General features: G+C 45.1%; 1 protein-coding gene across 5 annotated transcripts in view; it reads left to right on the forward strand.

Annotated features, from left to right (window-relative positions):
* Positions 1–19,962, forward strand: part of PDZRN3 (PDZ domain containing ring finger 3) — a 145,756-nt gene extending 125,794 nt beyond the window's left edge. For 3 of the 5 annotated variants that reach the window (XM_086469982.1, XM_086469984.1, XM_086469986.1), the window contains 7 exons: positions 4,093–4,346; positions 6,791–6,878; positions 14,365–14,463; positions 15,247–15,309; positions 16,189–16,290; positions 17,363–17,479; positions 18,412–19,962. In XM_086469982.1, the coding sequence (XP_086326108.1) occupies positions 4,093–4,346; positions 6,791–6,878; positions 14,365–14,463; positions 15,247–15,309; positions 16,189–16,290; positions 17,363–17,479; positions 18,412–19,962 (2,274 nt within the window). Of the gene's footprint in view, positions 1–4,092; positions 4,347–4,698; positions 4,711–6,790; positions 6,879–14,364; positions 14,464–15,246; positions 15,310–16,188; positions 16,291–17,362; positions 17,480–18,411 lie in introns of all 5 variants that reach the window. The other 2 variants (XM_086469983.1, XM_086469985.1) reach the window with 1 other exon arrangement.
* The last annotated feature ends 415 nt before the right edge of the window (positions 19,963–20,377 follow it).

The following is a 20,377-nucleotide window of genomic DNA, read 5'->3' on the forward strand; positions in this document are numbered from 1 at the left end:
AATACCTGCTGCTTTCCCAGACAAATAAGCAATTCAGCTGTTATACATAAGCAGACTCGAGAATTACTAGTTTTCGTTATCCAAATATTTTAGCATTCCCATCCTCACGTCCCTTCAATGGAAAATTATGATACTGATGTGCTGGGAGGGGAAATACTAAAAAAAGGCAAATACAAACTATTCACTGCTCGGGATTTACCACCTAATGTGGCAGTTACTGCAGGTTTTTAAGGGGCCAGGTTCAGACAGTGTCATTTCCCTGCTGTAAATCACTTTAAAGCACATTTTGCCATCGTTCCACATTCAGACTCTAAATGGTTAGTAGTGGCAGCTCTGTGCAACCCATTACCTCTTGTTTTGTTAGCGCAGTCCTGAACACATCTAGCAGGTCAGCAGTGCCCCGCGTTGGCCAAGACTGCTGATCCGAACCGAAACCTGCAGAGCCAGAGGGGTTCCGCTCAGTGTGAGTTTAGGAATCAGTCTCCTGTAAGAGGTCCACAGATGGACCCTGAAACTCTTCATCGTGTGAACAGCTATTGTCCAGAGAATTGTTTGCCTAATATGATGTGGGTGCTGACGTGTTTTATGGGATTATTAACTTCTAACGACAAAATCCCCAACCACATTTTAGCAGTGGGTTAAAAAACCCCATAACAGTAACAGTGCAGTCCAGCAGGACGAGCTGGGAGGTTCCAGCAGAGCCGCCCTGATGCCGTTTCTTACAGCCCTCGGGACAGCCCTGCCCCCAGGTTTTCTCCAGCCCCTCCGCTGAGGCTGGCCTTGCAGCCCGTGGAGACGAACAAGAGGAGCACGTGCTCCTCAACGGCCTGGTTCACCGTCCAGTACCGGCAGCGGAGCCACCGATGAACGGGCCTCTGTGACAACCCCCGTGTGTCACGTCTGCTGCCAGAGCAGGAACTCAGCAGCAGCCCGGTCAACAAAACGCCAAGTCTTGACCAAAAGCCACAAACCTCTTCTCCACAAGGTCCCCTTGGCAGGAGGGGAGGTTTTAGTTTAAAATTTAGCTGGCTTTTCTTCCCAAGTCTAAAATCTGGTCACCTGTCCTTCTGCCTGGCCATGCAGCACTTCTCTCTTTCACTGCACTATCAGCTTGTGGAAGGCGTAGCCAGGATGCTCCGTGGAAATAATTCCTGTAGTAACAATTTATGATACAGTCCAACTACTGCCTGCTCCCTGCACGATATCAGCCTGACTTTGAAGTTACGATTATTTATGTAACAATTACATATGACAGTACAAAGAGGATGCCAGTCCGCAGATTTGCAGAATTAGTGTCCTAAGGAACCTAAACTAAACTGCAGGCCTGTAGTAAACCGTCTGTAGTCCACACTCATTACACTATTGGGGAATAAACGGGAAAGCTAGCCTTTGCATAATTTTACCAGCTTCTAGCATAAAGATGTAGAAAGCAGCTGACATGAAAAGTTTCCTGCTCAAGAGTTATTCTGAGCACATCTCTGAAAAACACTACACTTGCTGCAATTTAGATTCTTTTATTTTGATTGCTTGTATGAAAAAAAAAAATTAGGATGCGCACAGTAAAACGTGCAACATTTAATTTGCAGGAAATAATAAAACTCGAACCATAATCAGCATTTCCTTTTTCCAGAGAAAACATTACACTGAACTTAATTTTACAACTATACAAATTGTTTTAAAGTAATCTGCTCAATTGGGCGAGTTAATGATCTTTAATTCGACCAGGCCAAACTTTACATGCTATGCATTACTGTGAGCAATTGTGTCCATACAAGTGTCTGTGTAGTGTAAACGTAAGTCTAACACCTTCCATTCTCACCTGGCTTAACAAAAAACCTGGTGTCATCGCCTCTCTAAGATAAACCAAAGATGACAGCGTAGAAAGTGTTATGTGCACAAGGTAATTCAGCAGGAATTTTGCCTTTTCAATCTATTCTGCACTCGAGGTTAACCCTCTTTGTCATCACCCAGCTTTTGCTGTGGGCCATACGTTCAGTATGGGCTACATTCAGTTACTGTGCTGAGCAGTTACTCATTCGGTTGCTCCACTTGCTTTAATGGGACTAAACACGGCACAGCACAGCGTGAAGTAAGGGTGATCTGAGGCAAGCAACGGTAGCAGAATCCAGAAATGTATTTGAGAGCTGTCAATCATATTTAAGAAGCTAATGTGGCGGAGTCACCGCGTTAGTGTACATTTCAGACACGTACAAAAATGACTGAATGACATTATTAGTAGCCACCACTGACACCTAAGGCTTAGACACCATGTCCAATCAAGGCAATTCATTGGTTTTATACCTTGGAAAAATCTGCCACTCTTCCCTGCGCTTCCATGCGGAAGGCAAGAGTTTCCACTGTGCAGCGCGTACCTCAGAGTGCAGAGGAACGCGGTTCGTCAGGTGAACGGCTCTCGGACTGGAAAGAGTACAGGGGAAGAATCATTCGTAAAGAAAATCCCCAAACAGCGTGTGGTCCCTGATGAGGAGGACTGCTGCGACAGGGGCCCTCACTGGCAGCGCTGTGACCATCTCCAAGTCTCAAATCGCAGTTTATCTCTACGTGTCGGCCAACACTTGCCCCAGCCCAAAGAACAGCGTAACACTTACATGACAGCATGATGCTTTGGGGTCCTAACTTCACTGTGCAGCTTTCACAAACAATTGCTCTGGATAGCCTCTTTTTAAAATCTCTTTTCATCTGTATTAAAATGCCAGCAATTTGCAGGTTAAAAGAGGATAAACAACGGAGTTGCCAGTGGTTCCCACCACGTCCGTAACAGTTTTTGGCATAGGGGCCCATAGAGCTTTCAGATTTGCAGATGTCTCAACAAACAGGCCAACCTTGAAGAGAAATCTCCACGTTAGGCTGGAAACAGCAGGAAGTGGGCACGCCTTCAGCCTTTTCACCGTATTTGCCTTTTTTTGGTTTGTTCCAAGCTGTTCATTGTCTTTAGCTCCCTCAAAATTACAATCCATGCAGTTGGAAACACACAGAAACATCAAAATTTCTCGGGAGCCAAAACTTGAAAGGAGAATTATGGTTTTCCAGCTTTGTAAAAATTCTGACAAATGTGACCTCATCTCTTGCACAGCCCCTGGGCAGACTTAGATACTTATGGAAGAATTCAAGAGAAACCATGTGAGGCAGGAAGCTAAGCACGAGTGAAATGCAAAGCCACAGTGGGTTGGAAGTGCTCAAGACCTCTCTCGGGATCAGGAAGGACACCTCTGCTTGCCAAAGATTTGAAACCCTGTATAGAATCAAATGCCTCGTTTCGGTTTTGCTGCTGTGGACAGAAGCTTCACTGCCCCTTTGAGACAGGAGGGGTCTGTGTTCAAATTCTCTTTGCAGGCCCCCACCGTCCATGGCCTGGCATCTCTAGTATTGGCAGTTCCTGGCAGGGTCTCTCAGTCACGTTTAGTAAAGTTGTTCTGTGTAAATATGCACTTAACCGGGAGATAATAGTGGTGGGATCTGGGGATGGGAAATGACCAAGCTACACAGAGAAAAAGTTATTTCAAAAAAAGCCCACGGTTGTTTTCTCGTTATTAGTTCTATTTGCTATCCCAGTATGATGTCCATGGCTATCCCTAAAATGCAGGGGTTTTTTTCAGTGACTGAGTACCACCATCATGTTTCATGTGAAAAACTGTTTTATCAGACACAAATACACAGTTCGGTAATTTCAGATCTCGTCCCAGTAGTTCTGCTCAGCAAAAAGGTTAAAAGATTGAAAAACAAACAAACAAAAACTAGAAAAAATATAGGAGAATCGATAAGTTGTTCTGTTTCAACAAGGGCTGAGGGATTTCTAATCTGCAAGAAACAAATGGGATGCTGGTTTGTACTTTAGCTCAAAGAGCGCGAGCCCAGTAAATCTATCAAAATAAAAAGCAGAGCACAGGATTTGTAAAGTTATTGTGGTGAAGGGGGAAAACGAGAGCTGCGTAACATCGCATAAATAGTTCCTAGTACTTGCTGTGTATACCTTTAGATGGAAGCTGAGGCTTTTAAACTAACAGCCAAATCCAACAAAGGCATCTTCCACTGGCTCCTCCTCTCACTGCTTTGCTTCCTTTCTTCCTGCAGGTTAATGGGAAGGATTTATCTAAAGCAACGCACGAGCAGGCAGTGGAAGCGTTCAAAACGGCCAAGGAGCCCATTGTGGTGCAGGTCCTGAGAAGAACTCCACGCACCAAGGTCTTCACTCCCCCTCACGACTCGCAGCTGGTCGATGTGGGCACGCAGACAGACATCACCTTTGAACACATCATGGCGCTCAGCAAGATGGGCTCCCCGACTCCACCCGTCTCCGTGCTAGACCCGTACCTCCTACCTGAAGAGTAAGTAACGGTTTGTGAAGCCCTCGAAAATCCTTGTGTTCCTTGATGCGCGTGTCAGAGTAGTTCACAAACTCACCTGTACCTGCTGGTGAACACGTACTGCCGGAGGCAGCCAGGATTCATAGGCCACCGAGCCACAACTCAAAACATTTTGATTTTTCCTACCCATCAGCAAGCCATTACTTACATGAGTAATGCCACCGAGTCACAACGTGGCCTCATAAAGCTCATTTTTTGCTGGCATTTGATGGATAAAGTTATTGCTTCTTGTAATTCCTCTCACTGCCTCTTTGGGTTGCTTATGCTTTAACTTCATTTTTTATGGCTGCCATAAATTGTGTAATGCTAAGAGCTGCTACATTCTGTTCCAGTGTATTAATTACTTTATTATAACCCTGCAGCCATGTTACTCAAATAAATTATTTTCTAGGACTAAAATTACTTACCAGTGCTGTCATGGATGTTTTAGAACCAAATTTTAATTATTGTTAATGGTAGTTTGATGCTTTTGTACTTACAAATAAAAATGACAATTATCTCCTGGCACACACCCCCCACACCCTCACACGCCGTTCAAGAGGAAAACAGCTCCCCAAGGAGCCCATGCAAATTGCCCGTCATCTTGCCACGCTCCTCCACAAGGGAGAAGGTAACAGAAAGGATTCTGAACATCTCAGCTGCTGCCTGTGAGAGCCCGTGATCTGGTCAGTCCCCGGCAATGCCTGGTTTTGAGATGACCCCGGACACCGTGAGAGGCAGTGCCAGTCCGCTCGTGTCCTGGCTGGCCGGAGGGGGGACCCACGGGCAGCCTGAGCTGCGAGCATCGATCAGCACACACACGCCCCCCTGTCAGCCCTCCCTCCAAACAGGGTTTGACCACAAACAGGCCCTGATCCCGGGCTGCTCCTCAGGGACTTCCACGGCACGTTAACATCCCCACGCTCAGCCAGAACCGGGCTTCTGTGTGCAGCGCCTGCTCCCGTCAGGGCTCTGAGTGCTCATGGCTTGACAGACGGTTCCATCGGGTATCACTGCCTGGCCACCTATTCCCAGCCCATCGCCAATTCCAGCGGAGCTGCGCGTTTCGGTGGCAACGTTGGACAAAAGGCTGCAGCTCTGAGCTGGTTTGCAGTGAACGAGCAGCGGGGCTGAGACCACTGCGGAGAGGACGCGCTTCCCACGCCGCATATTCCCCCCGAAACGCACTTGCAAGAGGGGCTTTCGACACCTGCAGATTCCCAACTACCAAACATGTTCGGAAAACGGCAAAGATCGACTCAACGACGAATCATTCAGGCCGCGACCTGCCTGTGTAACACCAGCTCGGTCCTGTCGAGTGACTTCATATCGCCCCTTCGTCGTTAGACACAGATTCCAACTGCTGGCACCATCGGCGCGCTTCCTTGGAGCTGTAACGTTGGTCTGAACCACCCAGCCTGCCTCGCGGCTCTCCCGGGGTCCGAGGGCGGGCAGGCACCCATTCCAGTGGGCCGTCACCCAGCCTGGGCAAGCAGAGTCCTTTTTTTTCCTGACGCTCCCTGTCACTTCTCCAAATCCCATTCAAATTCATCTAGCCTGCCTAGAACAACTCATGTATCTCGGCCAATTAGCAGATGCTGTTATGTAAATAGCCTCACCCGTACAAAGAAATATGTATTTCGTTAACGGAGAATTACAAGGAGTTTATTTAATTGCAGAAAAAGAATTCCAGCACAGAACAAAATGATCGCAAGAGCGTTACACCGCTTCCAAAGCGCAGACAGTGACACTGTCGGCGGGCTCGAGCGGTAAAAAGCAGCATGCCAACGGCGAATGGCAATATGAAGAGCGGGGCGTATTTAAATAGTATTTAAATCATTATGCACAGCCTGTTGCGTTCAAATCTACCAACAGAATGCTGTTGATCCAAACTGTTGGATCGATGCTTTTTATACTACTTAGCAATTTGATAAAAATTTGCGGTTTTAAGGCAAAGTAAAAATGCCAGACAGCTAGGCAAGAATGATTGTATTTTCATGTCTGGAAATAACCTGAGCTCACAAGTAAATAACCTAGCATTCCCTGTCCCCTTGAACCCTGGCAAAAATCTCCCCACTTAGCTGTCACCCGGTACCCCTTACCCTACTTTGCCGCTGTTCTCTGTATATTTTTCCCCAAGTCAGCTTTACATTTGGGGAAAAATCCTTAACAAATGCTCAGATTCTTCACAAGTCTCTCGTGCATCGTCAGGTGCCAAATGTTTTAGCCTCCTCTTACAATACATGTAATTTTTGTTTAATGCAGTTATTGGTGCAAATGTTGCCGTGTATATAATTAACCACGTGCAACTTCTTGGTGTGGTCGGTAGCCCATCGTGTTCTTGACGACTTGCTGTAAGCTTGGAATGGATTCATGTGCTACCTGGAGTACTGAGTGCTGTCCTAAAACATCCCTTTTGTTTCCAGCCATCCATCAGTGCACGAATACTATGACCCAAATGACTACATGGGAGGAATTCATCAAGAAATGGACCGGGATGAGCTGGAATTAGAGGTACTTAGTCTTTAGTAACCATTTCATTTGCTGACGGTTTCACACGTGCCTATCACGGGCTTTACATCGGATGGAAAGTGAAAAGACATTTCAAAACGCATTTATTGCTCATGAGTTACTTTGCAGGTTGCAAACCTTACCCATACCTTTAGCAGTGTATTTAACTGTGTGCCACGGACTGATGAGCCAGAGCTTCAGCTAACAAATTAGCATAAATAATTAAGTCATTGATTCCGTCAGTCAAATTCTGTGTAACTATGCTGATTTAGGCTTTCTGAAAATCAGAAAGGCTTTGCCGGTTTGCCGAGTGGCAGGACCTGTTCAAGCGTCACAGTAAAAATGTGTGAGTTTCCCTTAAATATTCCCCAGCTGAGAAACAGATGTTCTTGATCATAGAATTTAGCAGTATTTTAAGTTTACAAGACAAGACCAGAACAGCTTTGCCACTATACTAAGCAGTTCCTCCCTTTTTCATTACTGAAGAGTTACACATGTATATCTCTAAAATTACAGATAATAAAAGTTGAAGCAGCCATGAAGGTATGCGAGTCCATTTTCCTGCCAAGTCTTTAAAAACCACTTGCAGTTTCAGTACTGGTATATCCCATCACAAGCTTATCGTCCATTTGCTCAGTTTTAATAACCTGCTCCCAGCCGTTCAGAGGACAGCACGTAAATGGGGGGCCTTAGTTCTGCAGGATACTCAAAGCAGTACTCACCCACTGGAGTGTTTTTAATTGTTTATAATAAAGAGCAGTAAAGTATCTCAATGCTTCTCACTGCTGCCAGCAACGTCTGACCCAGCTAATCCATTCAAGATCACCAGTAAGTGAGGAGTTCACCCTCAGCTTGCACTTCTGGTTCCTCAGGTCCTGGTGCTGCTAACGCTTATTTGTCAAAGCCAGCGCTGCTGACCTCTCTGTAGCTCTCTTTAAATCAGTGGTAGATTTATCAACAGCTTCAACGGGAGCAGAGTTCAGTCGTTGTACGAGCACAAGGTTGTTCCCTTCTATAAAAGCCTTTGCAGGATCAAGGACTAAAACCCCATAAAAAGTTTGCAAGCTGTCCTCAGCTTCCGCGGATCTGGTAGCAATTCATCTCTGTATACAAACGCAAATCAAAGGCAGGATAAAAGCAAAGTGCCAGTAAAACAAATGCTGTTTAGCAGACTTCAAGGCCTTACTTTTCAAACACCACCTTTTTTTTTTTTTTTTTCAGAAATAAAAACAAATACGATATAGATTTTAGTCTTAAGGGCAAATATTGAACAAATTAGTATTTTCTGCCAGTGTCTTTCAAAAATCTATCTTTTAGGAAATCTAATATTGTGGATAAATTCTATTGCTTCCATTGGAAAAATCAACCAGTTGAGCCAAAAGCAGTTTGAGCCACATGCACTTCAGTAGCCAGATGTTAATATGCCTTAAACTACAACATTAATAATTTTGTCATTGATGGAGTACTTGATGGCAGAAGGTGATCAGCTCAGTAACACAGGGAGATGAACATTAGAAAAGTCTCTGTAGCCTAATAGTATTTCTTAAAAACCACTAAAGATTCTTGTTCAAATTGTAGGGACGGTGATCAATGGTAAGGTCAAAGTGCTAACAGGGACTGAACTGGGTAGTTGCTTTTTTGTTTGCCTTTTGATAGATACGTTTTAAAAGACCACAAAGGCACCGTTTCATTGACTGCAGCAGGAATCTCTAAAGTAAGAAAGCCATCAAGTCAGCCTTCTGGGTTTCTGCGTCCATAAAATGTGCTTTGAATTTAAATCAGAAGCTCCTCATCTAAACTTTTATGGTCTATAACTGACTGGTCAGTGATTTGTAACAAGTAAACAAGACAAAAACAGTGAAATACCCAAGTTCACAACAAGCTTCTAATGTAAATATCCCTAGGAAGGAATTTATGCTGGCAGTATTGCCAAGATGCCAAAATTGTGTTCTCAGTTTTATCGCTCAACTACCATATATTCCCTACTACAAAAATAAATAAATACCATTTCTTTTCTTTTGAAGCTTACATGCCGCAAGGAAAGAGGGACTAAATCCTGAACTACTATTTTATTATAAATTAAAAGTACATTCATTCTTCACAGAGGCCCAGCCAGAAGTCATTTCGGGCTCATAAAGGAAGAATAATGTCACTCCAGGATTCCCCAGCAGCGTTCTGCGTTATTATGTTTATTCAAACAAGTCTGTCCAGCTGTCAGACACACAGCCCAAGTGAGGGCTTTCTCAGTGTGTTAATTTTCTCACAGTACAAAGGAGAACATTCTACATCAAAAAGGGGGCTTGTTCTCTCCCATTTGACTTTCTGTCTTTACCCTCTCCTGTATGCAGCTTGTGGGCAGGTTCTTGTTTTCTTTCCGAGCAGAGACCTGCCCCGAACTCAGCCGCATGGCTAGTCGAGACTAAGTACCCCTTGGAGGTGAAAAACTACATGACGTGTTTGCTAACTGCTAGGAAATCTCCCCCCCTGATACTCTCACTCCATCTTGGACTGAAGCGAAGACTTCTCGTCGAAAGACTGAAGGAGGCCAGCAGATTCGTTCAGCCAGATTTTTGCCCTCCCAGCACACAGTGCTCCCAGCATGAAACCGCGACATCTGAGCGGCAAAAGATTGAACACACTGAGCACCAAAATCCACGCTTCAGAATTTGAAATTAATCCTTCGCTGCTTTCAGGAAACCGTAAATGAAAGCTGAGTACGAGGCTTTCAAGCTCTCCCCTTTACTGTGCTGTGCTGCTTTGGCTGAAGTTTTCTTTTACTTCTCCAATAATCTGTTTGCAAGGGAGGGAGGAGGCGAGAGGTAACCATCTGAAGGTGGGAATCGGTAGGCTCCAGTCGCAGGCTCTCTGCAATTTTTATTCCACCTTGGCTGTGGAGCAGTTGAAAGCATCTTTCATGTGAATATATTTCTTCTCAATGAAAACTCCTGCTCTGCAGAGTGCTGCACTGATCAGGAGCTCCGCCAGGCGTTACTCCGTCTCTCAATACAAAGGACTTCAGCCCCGGCAGCCCTGCCCAGGCAGCAGTTGATACGGCAAGGTTTAATAAGCAGTACCTTCCTCAGCTTCACAACTGCGCTTTCTAAGACAAATATTTGTATGTTCTTTGCTTGGAACAAATCCGAAAGTGGTAAAACCTTCCAACTTGCTGACAAGCTCATACTGGAAGGCTGTCCTCCCTTAGCTCTCTGGAGATCTTCAACCTGGCCTTCATGCCTCTTACTGCATGAGGAAGGTGTTAATCGTGGAGCATCGGCCATCTGCTTGGCAAAGAGCCTGGGCATCCTTCAAGTTACCTTACTTAGGCACCCAAAACCTCTTTTCATCAGGGCAAGAAGCACTTTTGTTCAGCCTTCCCGAGCACCACTGGTGTCTTAAGCTAGTCCAGTCTCTATGGTCCATCAGAGAATTACCATCATGGAGCTGGGCCGGCACAGAAACCTCCAGGTAGATTTTTACTACTTCTCCGGGGCAAAGAATTTTGCAAAGAAAACCTGTTTTATAAGATTTTCCTCTCTGAAAAGTGGAGGGGTGGGGTTTTGGCTTTTTATCTGTGTTGGAGACCACATTTATGCAAAGAGACGAGTGTAAAGATCGCTTTCTTTAGCTTCAAGACAGCAAGAACAAGATTTTCCCTCCTGCTGTACCAGGGTCAGCTGCCAAAAGGTAGTGAGAAGGCCTCACGCAGCATAAAAGGAAAGAGTTCTTTATATTTATTTCCCTGACATCCTCTTCTGGGTGAAACCTATTAATGGAATAGCAAAAACACGGGCCCTGCTGGCCAGGTCTGTCAGAAGTCAGCAGAGAAAGCAACCCCACGGCTTTTTACAGTGAGTGACAAAAGGGCAGAGTACTTCTCATGCAAGCTTTGGATAACGCTTTGTGAACGTTTGAACTTCTTTTACCCATCATCGTCCTCTTATTTCAGATTTCTACTGCTCATTTCTGTCTTGTTAGAGAAAGGACTTTGATTTTTATAAATTTGCAGGCAGGCCATAATTTTAAATCAGCAGTACAATGATTCAATAATCTCTTGCAAATGAAGGATCTTCTGAGCTGATAGAGGTTAATTTACTATTATCACTTACTCCTAATTCATTATTAGGAGCGGTTGCAAGTATAATGTCATAGTGCATGTTCGCTTCTTGTCTTGCTACAAATGCCATATGGATTTCAGCAGCTAGCTCTGTGAGCCCTCCTTGGCTCTGCGGTTGATGTGGAGCCAATAATCTTTCAGACGGTTCTCTCGTGCAGACTGCATTTTGAAATAGCATACAAAAACTTCTCGTGAACATCTCTCAAAAATGTCACTTCTACCTGATCTAAAGCAGATTTTAATTATCTGTGCATGTAAAAGTTGTATCAGATATGAAACTTGTACTTCTATCACGTGAATGCAGCCCCGACATTACCACACCAGTGGTAATCTGCTGATTTCTGCGGGTCTAGACCAGGTGCTGAATAGCTCCAGTGTCTCCCTTCTGCAATGTAGGTGGCTGATGCGTTTCACGTTATTTTAGAGAGTTCATTACGGTAGTTGAGCACTAAATGTACTCTCATCTCGAGACTGTACAGTACCCCAGACGAATCTGAAAGAGCAGGGGCCTAGCTGGGTCTCTGCAGCAGCAGTGCAGAACTCCGCAGCCTCGCCGGATCAGGCCCTTGGGCTGTCCAGAAGTGCGATGCTGAAGACAGAGGAGTAAGAAATGGCAAGTCCCGTGGCACTGCAAACACATGAATTTACACCTTCAAAGTCCCTCAGACCCATATTAATTCCTAGTGTTTGTTTAATCCCTGGTACAGTTACAGAAGCTACCACAATACCTGTACTTGCCGGTACCAGTTTTCTGGTTTCCCCTTTCGTGTATCTGTGCATCGTACCGACTCAACTCTAAATATGGAAAATAACCTTTGCTTTGAAGACTCCAGTGTTGATTCCTCAACTCCAACTGGAATTGCACACTTTTATCTCTCAAATATTTCAAACCTTTATCGTTATATTAAAACTTCCCTGACGCGAAGACCCATAGGACGCAGCTGTTCCTATCTTTAAGTTCACAAAATTATCATATTTGGGTAGCATCAAACCCACTTATTGTATTCCTACCAAGGACTAGAGGGATTGTACCCAAGGGTAAGTCTATCAACTAATTACTCATAAAAATTCAGGTTCTAACCACCTGCTCTAAAAATTCTTTGTTTGCTTTAGCTTCTAGCTGCTTTATTTGTGAGTATGTTTTAAACAATATCTATCTGTTTTCCTTTACAAAATATACATTATTTAATTTACCAGATGATCTATTGCCTTCCAATATATCACAGGAGGTCTTGGATGCTGCATTTTAAATACAAACCCATACTTATTTTTTAATTATGATACCCTTTATAGTCGTACACTGCTGGAAAAACACCTATTGTTATTCAAAACACACGGCAGGTACGAATGAAACGAACCGCTTGCTCCCTTCTCTCCTTCCGCTCCAAAAGGTGCTGGCAAGTGTTTAGGGTTACACAAGATCGATTTAAATAATGGCCAAAGTCACCATGCTTTTTGGTTCAGTTTGGTGTTGTTTTTTTTTTAACATTATATCTATTTTCACTCCCAGGATGACAAAAAGGGGAATGAGCTACAGCACTAGTTTCTTGCCACTATTTCATTGCCGTGTTTTGAGATCAGTAAACTACGTAAAAACTTCCCTGAAGACACGAAATCTTTTTGTTAAAGTATGCAGGAAATAGGGGAATCATTCTAGGCCTGAATTAGGCCCAAGTCACAAATTCCCACCTCATCCCCAGTTCGCAGCGTGGTTAAATGCAGAGTAAACGCATTGACTGCAGCGGCGTTCCCAAGGATCAACTGAGATCAGAATTGAATCCGCTTTGCCTCATCTTTTCTTCTGAAGAATTTCCATCTCCTCTCTAGAAAGCCCTAAAAGCTTTAGAAAGCTGAAAAAACAACACTATTAAAGCATCGTGTTCAATCCTTTAAGTAACAAAAGAGGGAGAAAAAGAGCAGCAGTTCACCATGGATACTATTGATTGAAACCACTTGAATACCATCTGAAATGTCACTGACATTTACAGCTACGTTCCTTTTTTAAAAAAAAAAAAAGAAATTACACATGTTGACAAGTAAATAACATGAGATTGCTGATCTTGGCAGCTGTCATCGAGACGTGCCAATAAATTATTCATATCAGCTTGTTTTATTGTCTTGCCCCTTACAAATGGCACCGCGCAGGTCAAAACAGGGAGATGTTCAGAAATAATGAGTCACGTTATCAGGACTTTTCCCCTGGAATGGATGAGTACAGGCACAAGCGCATGGATCAGGGTCTGTCCTGGGGCTGGGCCGGCCCTCGGATCCCTCACAGGCCGGCCCATCTTTCTCAGCCCCTTGCCCGCTCTGCCTGGGCCCACTCTGTCCCTTCGCAGCAGCGGGGCTCGAGCTGCCTCCTCCGTCCTGCCCGGCGTTGGCTGGGAGGAGCGGGACCTCCCAAAGCCTCGCTTACTGCCGAGCCCAAACCACGACTGCAGGGGCCTGTGAAGAAACACCCTCCCTCCCTGTGGCAGCGTCCTGCAGCCGCTATAAGGTGGTGAAGCCCGTCAGGCTCCGCGGGGCCCTTCGGCTCCCGGGGTCGTCCCTCGGCGGCAGAGCTGAAGGTGCCGCACGGACGGTCACGCTGACTGCGCGCCAGCCAGGAGCATCCCACGGCTTGTGGCTACCTCCGTGGATTTTACAACCCGTTATACCAAGCACTGGCACAGAGCAGCAGCAAATGTAGGGAAAAAAATAACCCACGTGAAATCCTCGCGGCAAAAAAGCATCGAGGAAGAACAGATTTTTAAGATGGCTTAAATGCCTCCAAGACTAACAAGGCCACCAAAGAGCACTGGAATGATAAACATGACCTGCTGAAACCAAACCCTTGCAAGATATGGAAGTGCTTATTATATTTCTATTACCAATACCAAATGCTTTGCTGACAATATATTGATCGTCAGTCACACTTTTGAGAAATTTATTACATCATTTCATGAAAATCACACAAGTTAAGGTAATAGAGTATTATATTTTGCTCTGAAAAGCCAGAAAATTCCCCTGCTTATAAGGAAATATATATCAGCTGTGGCAAATATTGAAATCATACTTCATAAGTATTTTAGCATTTGAAGTCTTACCACTACATGAAATATAGGTAATTTTTCTTCTTTAAGATCAATGAAAGGTCTGTTTTCAAAATGACTTCATATTGACTGACGGGTCAGAAATGCCCCAGGTATTGATTGTCTGCATATAATCACGTTTTGCTCAGTAAGTTAACCTCGTCTACAAGTGAAATGAAAAGAGATCCACTATATCACTTAAGCAAAATATTTTCATTGCATTTGAAAAATTGCTTCCATCAGTCACCAGTGGCTCACTGACAATATATTTTCTTTACCCCCCCTTTTTCTTTTTAAACCTCAGGAAGTAGATTTACATAGAGTGAACAGCCAGGACAAGCTTGGCCTTACTGTGTGTTACAGGACGGATGATGAAGATGACATGGGTATTTATGTGAGCGAGGTAAGATTGAGACGATTTCCGTAAGATACAGTTTGTCTTTCAAACTGCAGTGTTGGGCATTGAAGACATTTGTCTTCTGTTCGTACCGTGTTCCAAAAAAAGCCGGAGTGCAGTAATTGGAAGAAATCTAATTATTTTTCCTTTTCTCCAAACTGAGTGAAATCCTGCCTCCATTGAAGTCAAACTTCAATGTATTAAAATTTATTGTTCATTCTTCCCCTAACACAGTCTCAGCGTTTAATTTCAGATGATGTTTTCAAAGTATTTTTAATAGATTCCCCCTTTAATTTTTGTTCTCAGTTATTGCAGAAACAATATAAATGAAAAAAAAAAAAACAAAAAAAAACAAACCCCCCTCAGTTTGGGGAAAGAAACTGTAACTAAATCTAAAATCTTGCATTCAAGTGCATCACTTGGGACATAATCCTTCCTGTGCTGTATGCAAAACCTGGTTCTAGAGCACTGTGTTGTAAAGCAAAGTGTTAAATTATGAAGTAACTTGCTGTCATGCAAACATGATGAACCCACACTCTCTTCAGACTCATCTCAGGAAAAAATGGTTTGGGTTTTGACTTGATCATTTTAATTCGCATTTCACTGTGTCTGACGTAAGCAAGGAGAAGTCCTGTAATCACCAGGCGAGACGTAACGACCACGGATACAGCAGCAATGCAGACGCACTGGCTTACAGTCTCAGCCGTATTACCGACACCGGGTTTACAGCGGGAAGTAAATACTGAGCTCTCAAACCTCCGAAGCACTCACAGCTCTCTCATTTCATAGATCGATCCCAACAGTATCGCTGCAAAAGACGGTCGACTCCGAGAAGGGGATCGCATTATTCAGGTATGCGTGTAAATGGCTGAAGGTCTGCGAACACACCATCCTCTGCTGCAACATCTTTATTTCCGTATAATTTTTACAGATCATTCCCTTCACACTGGTATTCGTACGCACCCTTTTCACTTTCTGAGGATATTTCCCTTTCCTCTGCCATATCTCAGTCAGATTTTGATAGTCCTGGCCAGGTACAGCCCTGTATTGGCCCTACTCTGCAGGCTCAGCGTTTTGTCACAGATGCCACCTCTTTCCAACACACATTCCGAGGCAATTCCACTTTCCAGTCTTCCTCCTACCACAGAAACCCTCTGTTTTGACCCAAGGAGTTATTCCTCCCTGCAGAATCTCTCCAGGCAGCTCTCTCTCTTCGCAGGGCTGTTAGTACTGGTTCAGCCCGCTGACCACCCACTGCTGTGTGCCAGAATGAGTCGTCTTCCGCGCGCCACAGCCCTGCGCCGCGGGGGCTTGGTCAGAAGTGGTCTGTCTCCCGCACAGACACTAGCAGGAGTAGAGGTCCACATCCCCTTCAGTCTCCGGGAGCAGCACCCACAGCCTCGCCTGTCCCCCACCAGGGTGTTCCTGTTCCTTGCCACCCACCAGCCCTGATCTTACGAGTCTGCTCCCGCCTCACTCTCCTCCTCCAGCTTCTGGCCTCGTGACGAGCTCTGCACAGCACGTGCGGAGGAGGGGCACAGCTCCCCGTGTCCAGACCGGCACTTATCTGAGCAACGCGGCTGCAGACGTGAACATGGGCTGTGCCTGGCCGGTGCTGCGCTGGCTTCTCCAGCCGTGGATCTATCCAGACATGCAGTTCTGCAGAGCTCATCTCAGCCGCATTTGATGTCCCTATGAAAAGGTTTCATTGTGTTGCTCTTTTCTTTAAAGATCAATGGCATAGAGGTACAGAACCGAGAAGAAGCCGTGGCACTGCTCACCAGTGAAGAGAGCAAGAATATCTCCTTACTTGTTGCAAGACCAGAAATTCAGGTACTGTAGCAACAAAGACAACCCTCTCTTGAGCCTTAATTAAAAGAATTGCTCTTTTGTAGAAAGCAGTTAGCATCTTTTGAAGAATTTTAACCTACCTAAATCTACCTAAAACTATATTATACAGTTTGACTGGACATATATGTGGTCTAAAATAATGGAATTCAGCAGTCACAGTACTTATATATATATATATTTTATATTGAAATTCAATTTATAAGACGTTCAGGGATTTATATATGCTGCAATGCTATTACAAACATCAGTGCAAGGTATTATGGATGGTTTCAAGTGATAGCTTTGAGGAACATACTGAACTCGAATTCCTATAGTTATTGATTATTCATTCATTAAACCCCCTATTATTTAGCCCTTTATACACCATCTCTTAATGTAGTTAAATACTGTCAAGAAGCATCCTCAGCTGTAATAAAAGGTTGAACCAGGTCCCTTTGTAGAGCTGGGATTAGCACAACAAAGATGTTGAGCAAACAGCCAGGAGCACTATTGTTTGATCTGCCTCTGCTCCTCCTGCTGCCAGAGCCCCCCTCACCAGTGCACCCGCAGACACGGGGTCAGGCTCATGACCGTCCTGTTAGCCTGGATGCTTCTGAGCTTTCCCTTGGGGGGTAACTGGGGCTGGGAGTAAAGAACTCTTCCAGACCCCTAGCCAGTGGTTTTCCCTCTGGCCCTTGGTGCTGCCTTGCCAGTGGTGTGTTCAAGCTTTGGGCTCTGGAGCGTTTTTATACACCCTAATCAAGTTGCACACAAGCCAAACCAGCCCAAACTCTCAGAATTTGATGAAGAGGCTGGGTTTGTTTCACATAGACAGGGCTGTTGAAGGTAAAGCCATGCTGCTGGAGATGGAGGTGGCTGTGGGGGGAGGTAGGACAGTCAATACCCAGACTTAGCACAAGGAGAGGTGTGCTCCTTCCCAGGACGCAGCAGCACCGTCGCAGGAAGGAACCTCCCAAGATTTCCCATCACTTTCCACAAAGGAGGAACATAATTTACGTCAATCTTCATTCTTTTGACAACATTTTGTTTGGCTTTTCCCTCCCTTTTCATGTAGCTGGATGAAGGATGGATGGATGATGACAGAAATGATTTTCTGGATGACTTGCACATGGACATGTTAGAGGAACAGCACCACCAGGCAATGCAATTTACTGCCAGCATGCTTCAGCAGGTACTGCCATTCCGTTGTGCAATGGTGTCAGAACTTCACACTGCACTCAATATTCCAATATTGAGCTTGACTGAATACACTTAGTGTCTGGAATGACGATCAAGGCAAAAGGACTTTCTGTAAAATCAAGATATTACATGACTATCCACAAACTTCGTCTCAGGGACCAAAATGTTCTAAAATGGTGCCTTTTTTGACTTTGCCCCTTCTGACAACATGATGACAGTTCTTAGACATCCACCCATTCTGGCTGTGGGCACTGAGAGAAGTACAAGCTAGGAGTAGGTAGATACAGCAGGCAGGGAGCTAACTTACCAAATTCCCTACGCATGCACATACTGAAAACAGCCCGCCTCCCAAAGCCTCGAAATCCAAATGGAGAGCGCGGGCAAATGACCGAAATAACACCTATATACGAGGAGAAAGGCAAAGAAAAAAGTTTTTACGCAGCAAAGTTTATGCAGGGCCACAGATCTGGGCCTGTATTCCCCATTGCTCTGCCACGATTAGTGCAATCATATAAGGTCATTGATAGTTCTTCAAATTTTGGCTAGAGTTTTCCAAAACCCTACATCCTCTGCAGCAACCACGTTTTTTGCAGAGACACGTTCTTACTTTGGCATCGCAGTAGAACTGGATACTGTTGTGCGCCTAAGTGGGAGAAGAAACGTCTTGAAAGTGTGATTTCTACCGCTGTTGCTACACAACTGAAAAGCAGACCTTGGGTTCTTCTGAAAAGGACATCCACAGCAGGCTGTGGTTTTGGTCACCATTTCTATGAGCTCTTAATAATATTCTTTCCGTACATGTAAAAGGCAAAGATGCAGAAAAGTGTAACAAGTGACTAAGAAAACTGTTAAAAAATAAGCATCCTGAAATATTTTATGTCCTTGCAATAATTTCTCTTTCTGTCTTTTCGTTCTTGCTGTTAGAAGAAGCATGAGGAGGACGGAGGTACCACAGATACGGCCACTATTTTATCTAACCAGCACGAGAAGGACAGCGGCGTGGGGCGCACCGACGACAGCACCCGCAACGACGAGAGCTCCGAGCAGGAGAACAACGCGGATGATCACACCACCTCCTCCAACACCTTGGGGAGCCAGAAGAAGCTGACGTACAGCCACGACACCCTAGGAAGCGGCGATATGCAGTTCAGCAACGAGTCGTTCATCTCGGCCGACTGCACAGATGTCGACTTCCTTGGCATCCCCGTAGACGAATGCGAGCGGTTCCGGGAACTGCTGGAACTGAAGTGCCAGGTGAAGTCTGCCAACCCGTACAGCCTGTATTATCATAACAGCACTCTGGAGATGAGCAAAAGCGACCAAGAAAGCGTCGACAGGGAGCTGGAGATGCTGAACGAGGAGCTGCGCAACATCGAGCTAGAGTGCCTGAACATTGTGAGAGCTCATAAGATGCAGCAGCTGAAGGATCAGTACCGGGAGCCCTGGATGCTCCACAACAGCGGGTTCCGCAACTACAACACGAGCATCGACGTCCGCAGGCACGAGCTGTCGGACATCACGGAGCTCCCCGAGAAGTCTGACAAGGACAGCTCGAGCGCCTACAACACGGGCGAAAGCTGCCGGAGCACACCGCTCACGCTGGAGATCTCCCCTGACAACTCGCTGCGCAGAACTGCAGAAGGCGTTAACTGTCAAGGTAACGAGGGGGCAGTGGCACATAACGTCTCCCAAAAGAATTTATTTGCTAGCTCGGAAAGTCATGAATCCAGCGCTGGTAAATGCCATGCCTCTGCTAAAGATCCCGACCTTGGCAAGCAGCTGGAGAGCAAGGAGAGGAAAAGCAGCGATGGAAGCAAAAGCCCTACTCATGGTCAAAAACCTTCTGGCTCCTACGTCGCCCCGTACCATCACTCTCCGTATAAGCACGCTCATATTCCCGCTCACGCACAGCACTACCAGAGCTACATGCAGCTGATCCAACAGAAATCCGCGGTGGAGTACGCCCAGAGCCAAATGAGCCTGGTGAGCATGTGCAAAGACTTGAATTCAAGCCAGAGCGAGCCGAGGATGGAGTGGAAAGTCAAGGTCAGGAGCGACGGGACCCGCTACATCACCAAGAGGCCCGTCAGGGACAGGCTGCTGAGAGAACGTGCCATAAAGATTAAGGAGGAGCGCAGTGGGATGACTACCGATGACGATGCCATCAGTGAAATGAAGATGGGCCGTTACTGGAGCAAGGAGGAGAGGAAGCAGCATTTAGTGAAAGCGAAGGAGCAGAGGAGGCGGCGTGAATTTATGATGCAGAGCAGGTTAGATTGCTTAAAGGAACAGCAAGGTGCAGAAGAAAAGAAAGAGATGAATATCATTGAACTGAGCCACAAAAAAATGATGAAGAAGAGAAATAAAAAAATATTTGACAATTGGATGACAATCCAAGAACTGCTGACCCACGGAACAAAGTCGCCGGACGGCACGCGGGTGTACAATTCCTTCCTGTCAGTGACTACTGTATAACTGCCATTGCTAAATTATGTACATAAAGCACTACCGTTGGGGTAGGAATCAATGCCTCGTTCAATGTGGCAAGATTTTTGTATATAAGATGCAGTCATCGAGTTTATAGTTCAAATACTGAACTCTACAAGTGTGGGTGCCAGGATCTCCATTATAAAGTGGAGAGGAAGCTTGCCCATCTCCTTCTAAGGCAATACTAGCAGTGCTTTTTTGGAATACTGATTGTACTTTTTTACTTGCTACCTTTTACATGAAGTGTTTAAATATCAGAAACGTATTAACCATACTTACACAGGTAATTTGCTTAAACTATATTCATATTAAAAGGTACCCGTGCTTTTCTAACCTAAGAAAAATGCAAAAAAGCCCACAAGAGCAGCCGCACATACGTATTTTTTGTGAAACCATATTTTGT

Source organism: Leptosomus discolor, chromosome 9, assembly GCF_034619465.1.
Source record: "Leptosomus discolor isolate bLepDis1 chromosome 9, bLepDis1.hap2, whole genome shotgun sequence".
In the NCBI taxonomy this organism is placed as follows: domain Eukaryota; kingdom Metazoa; phylum Chordata; class Aves; order Leptosomiformes; family Leptosomidae; genus Leptosomus; species Leptosomus discolor.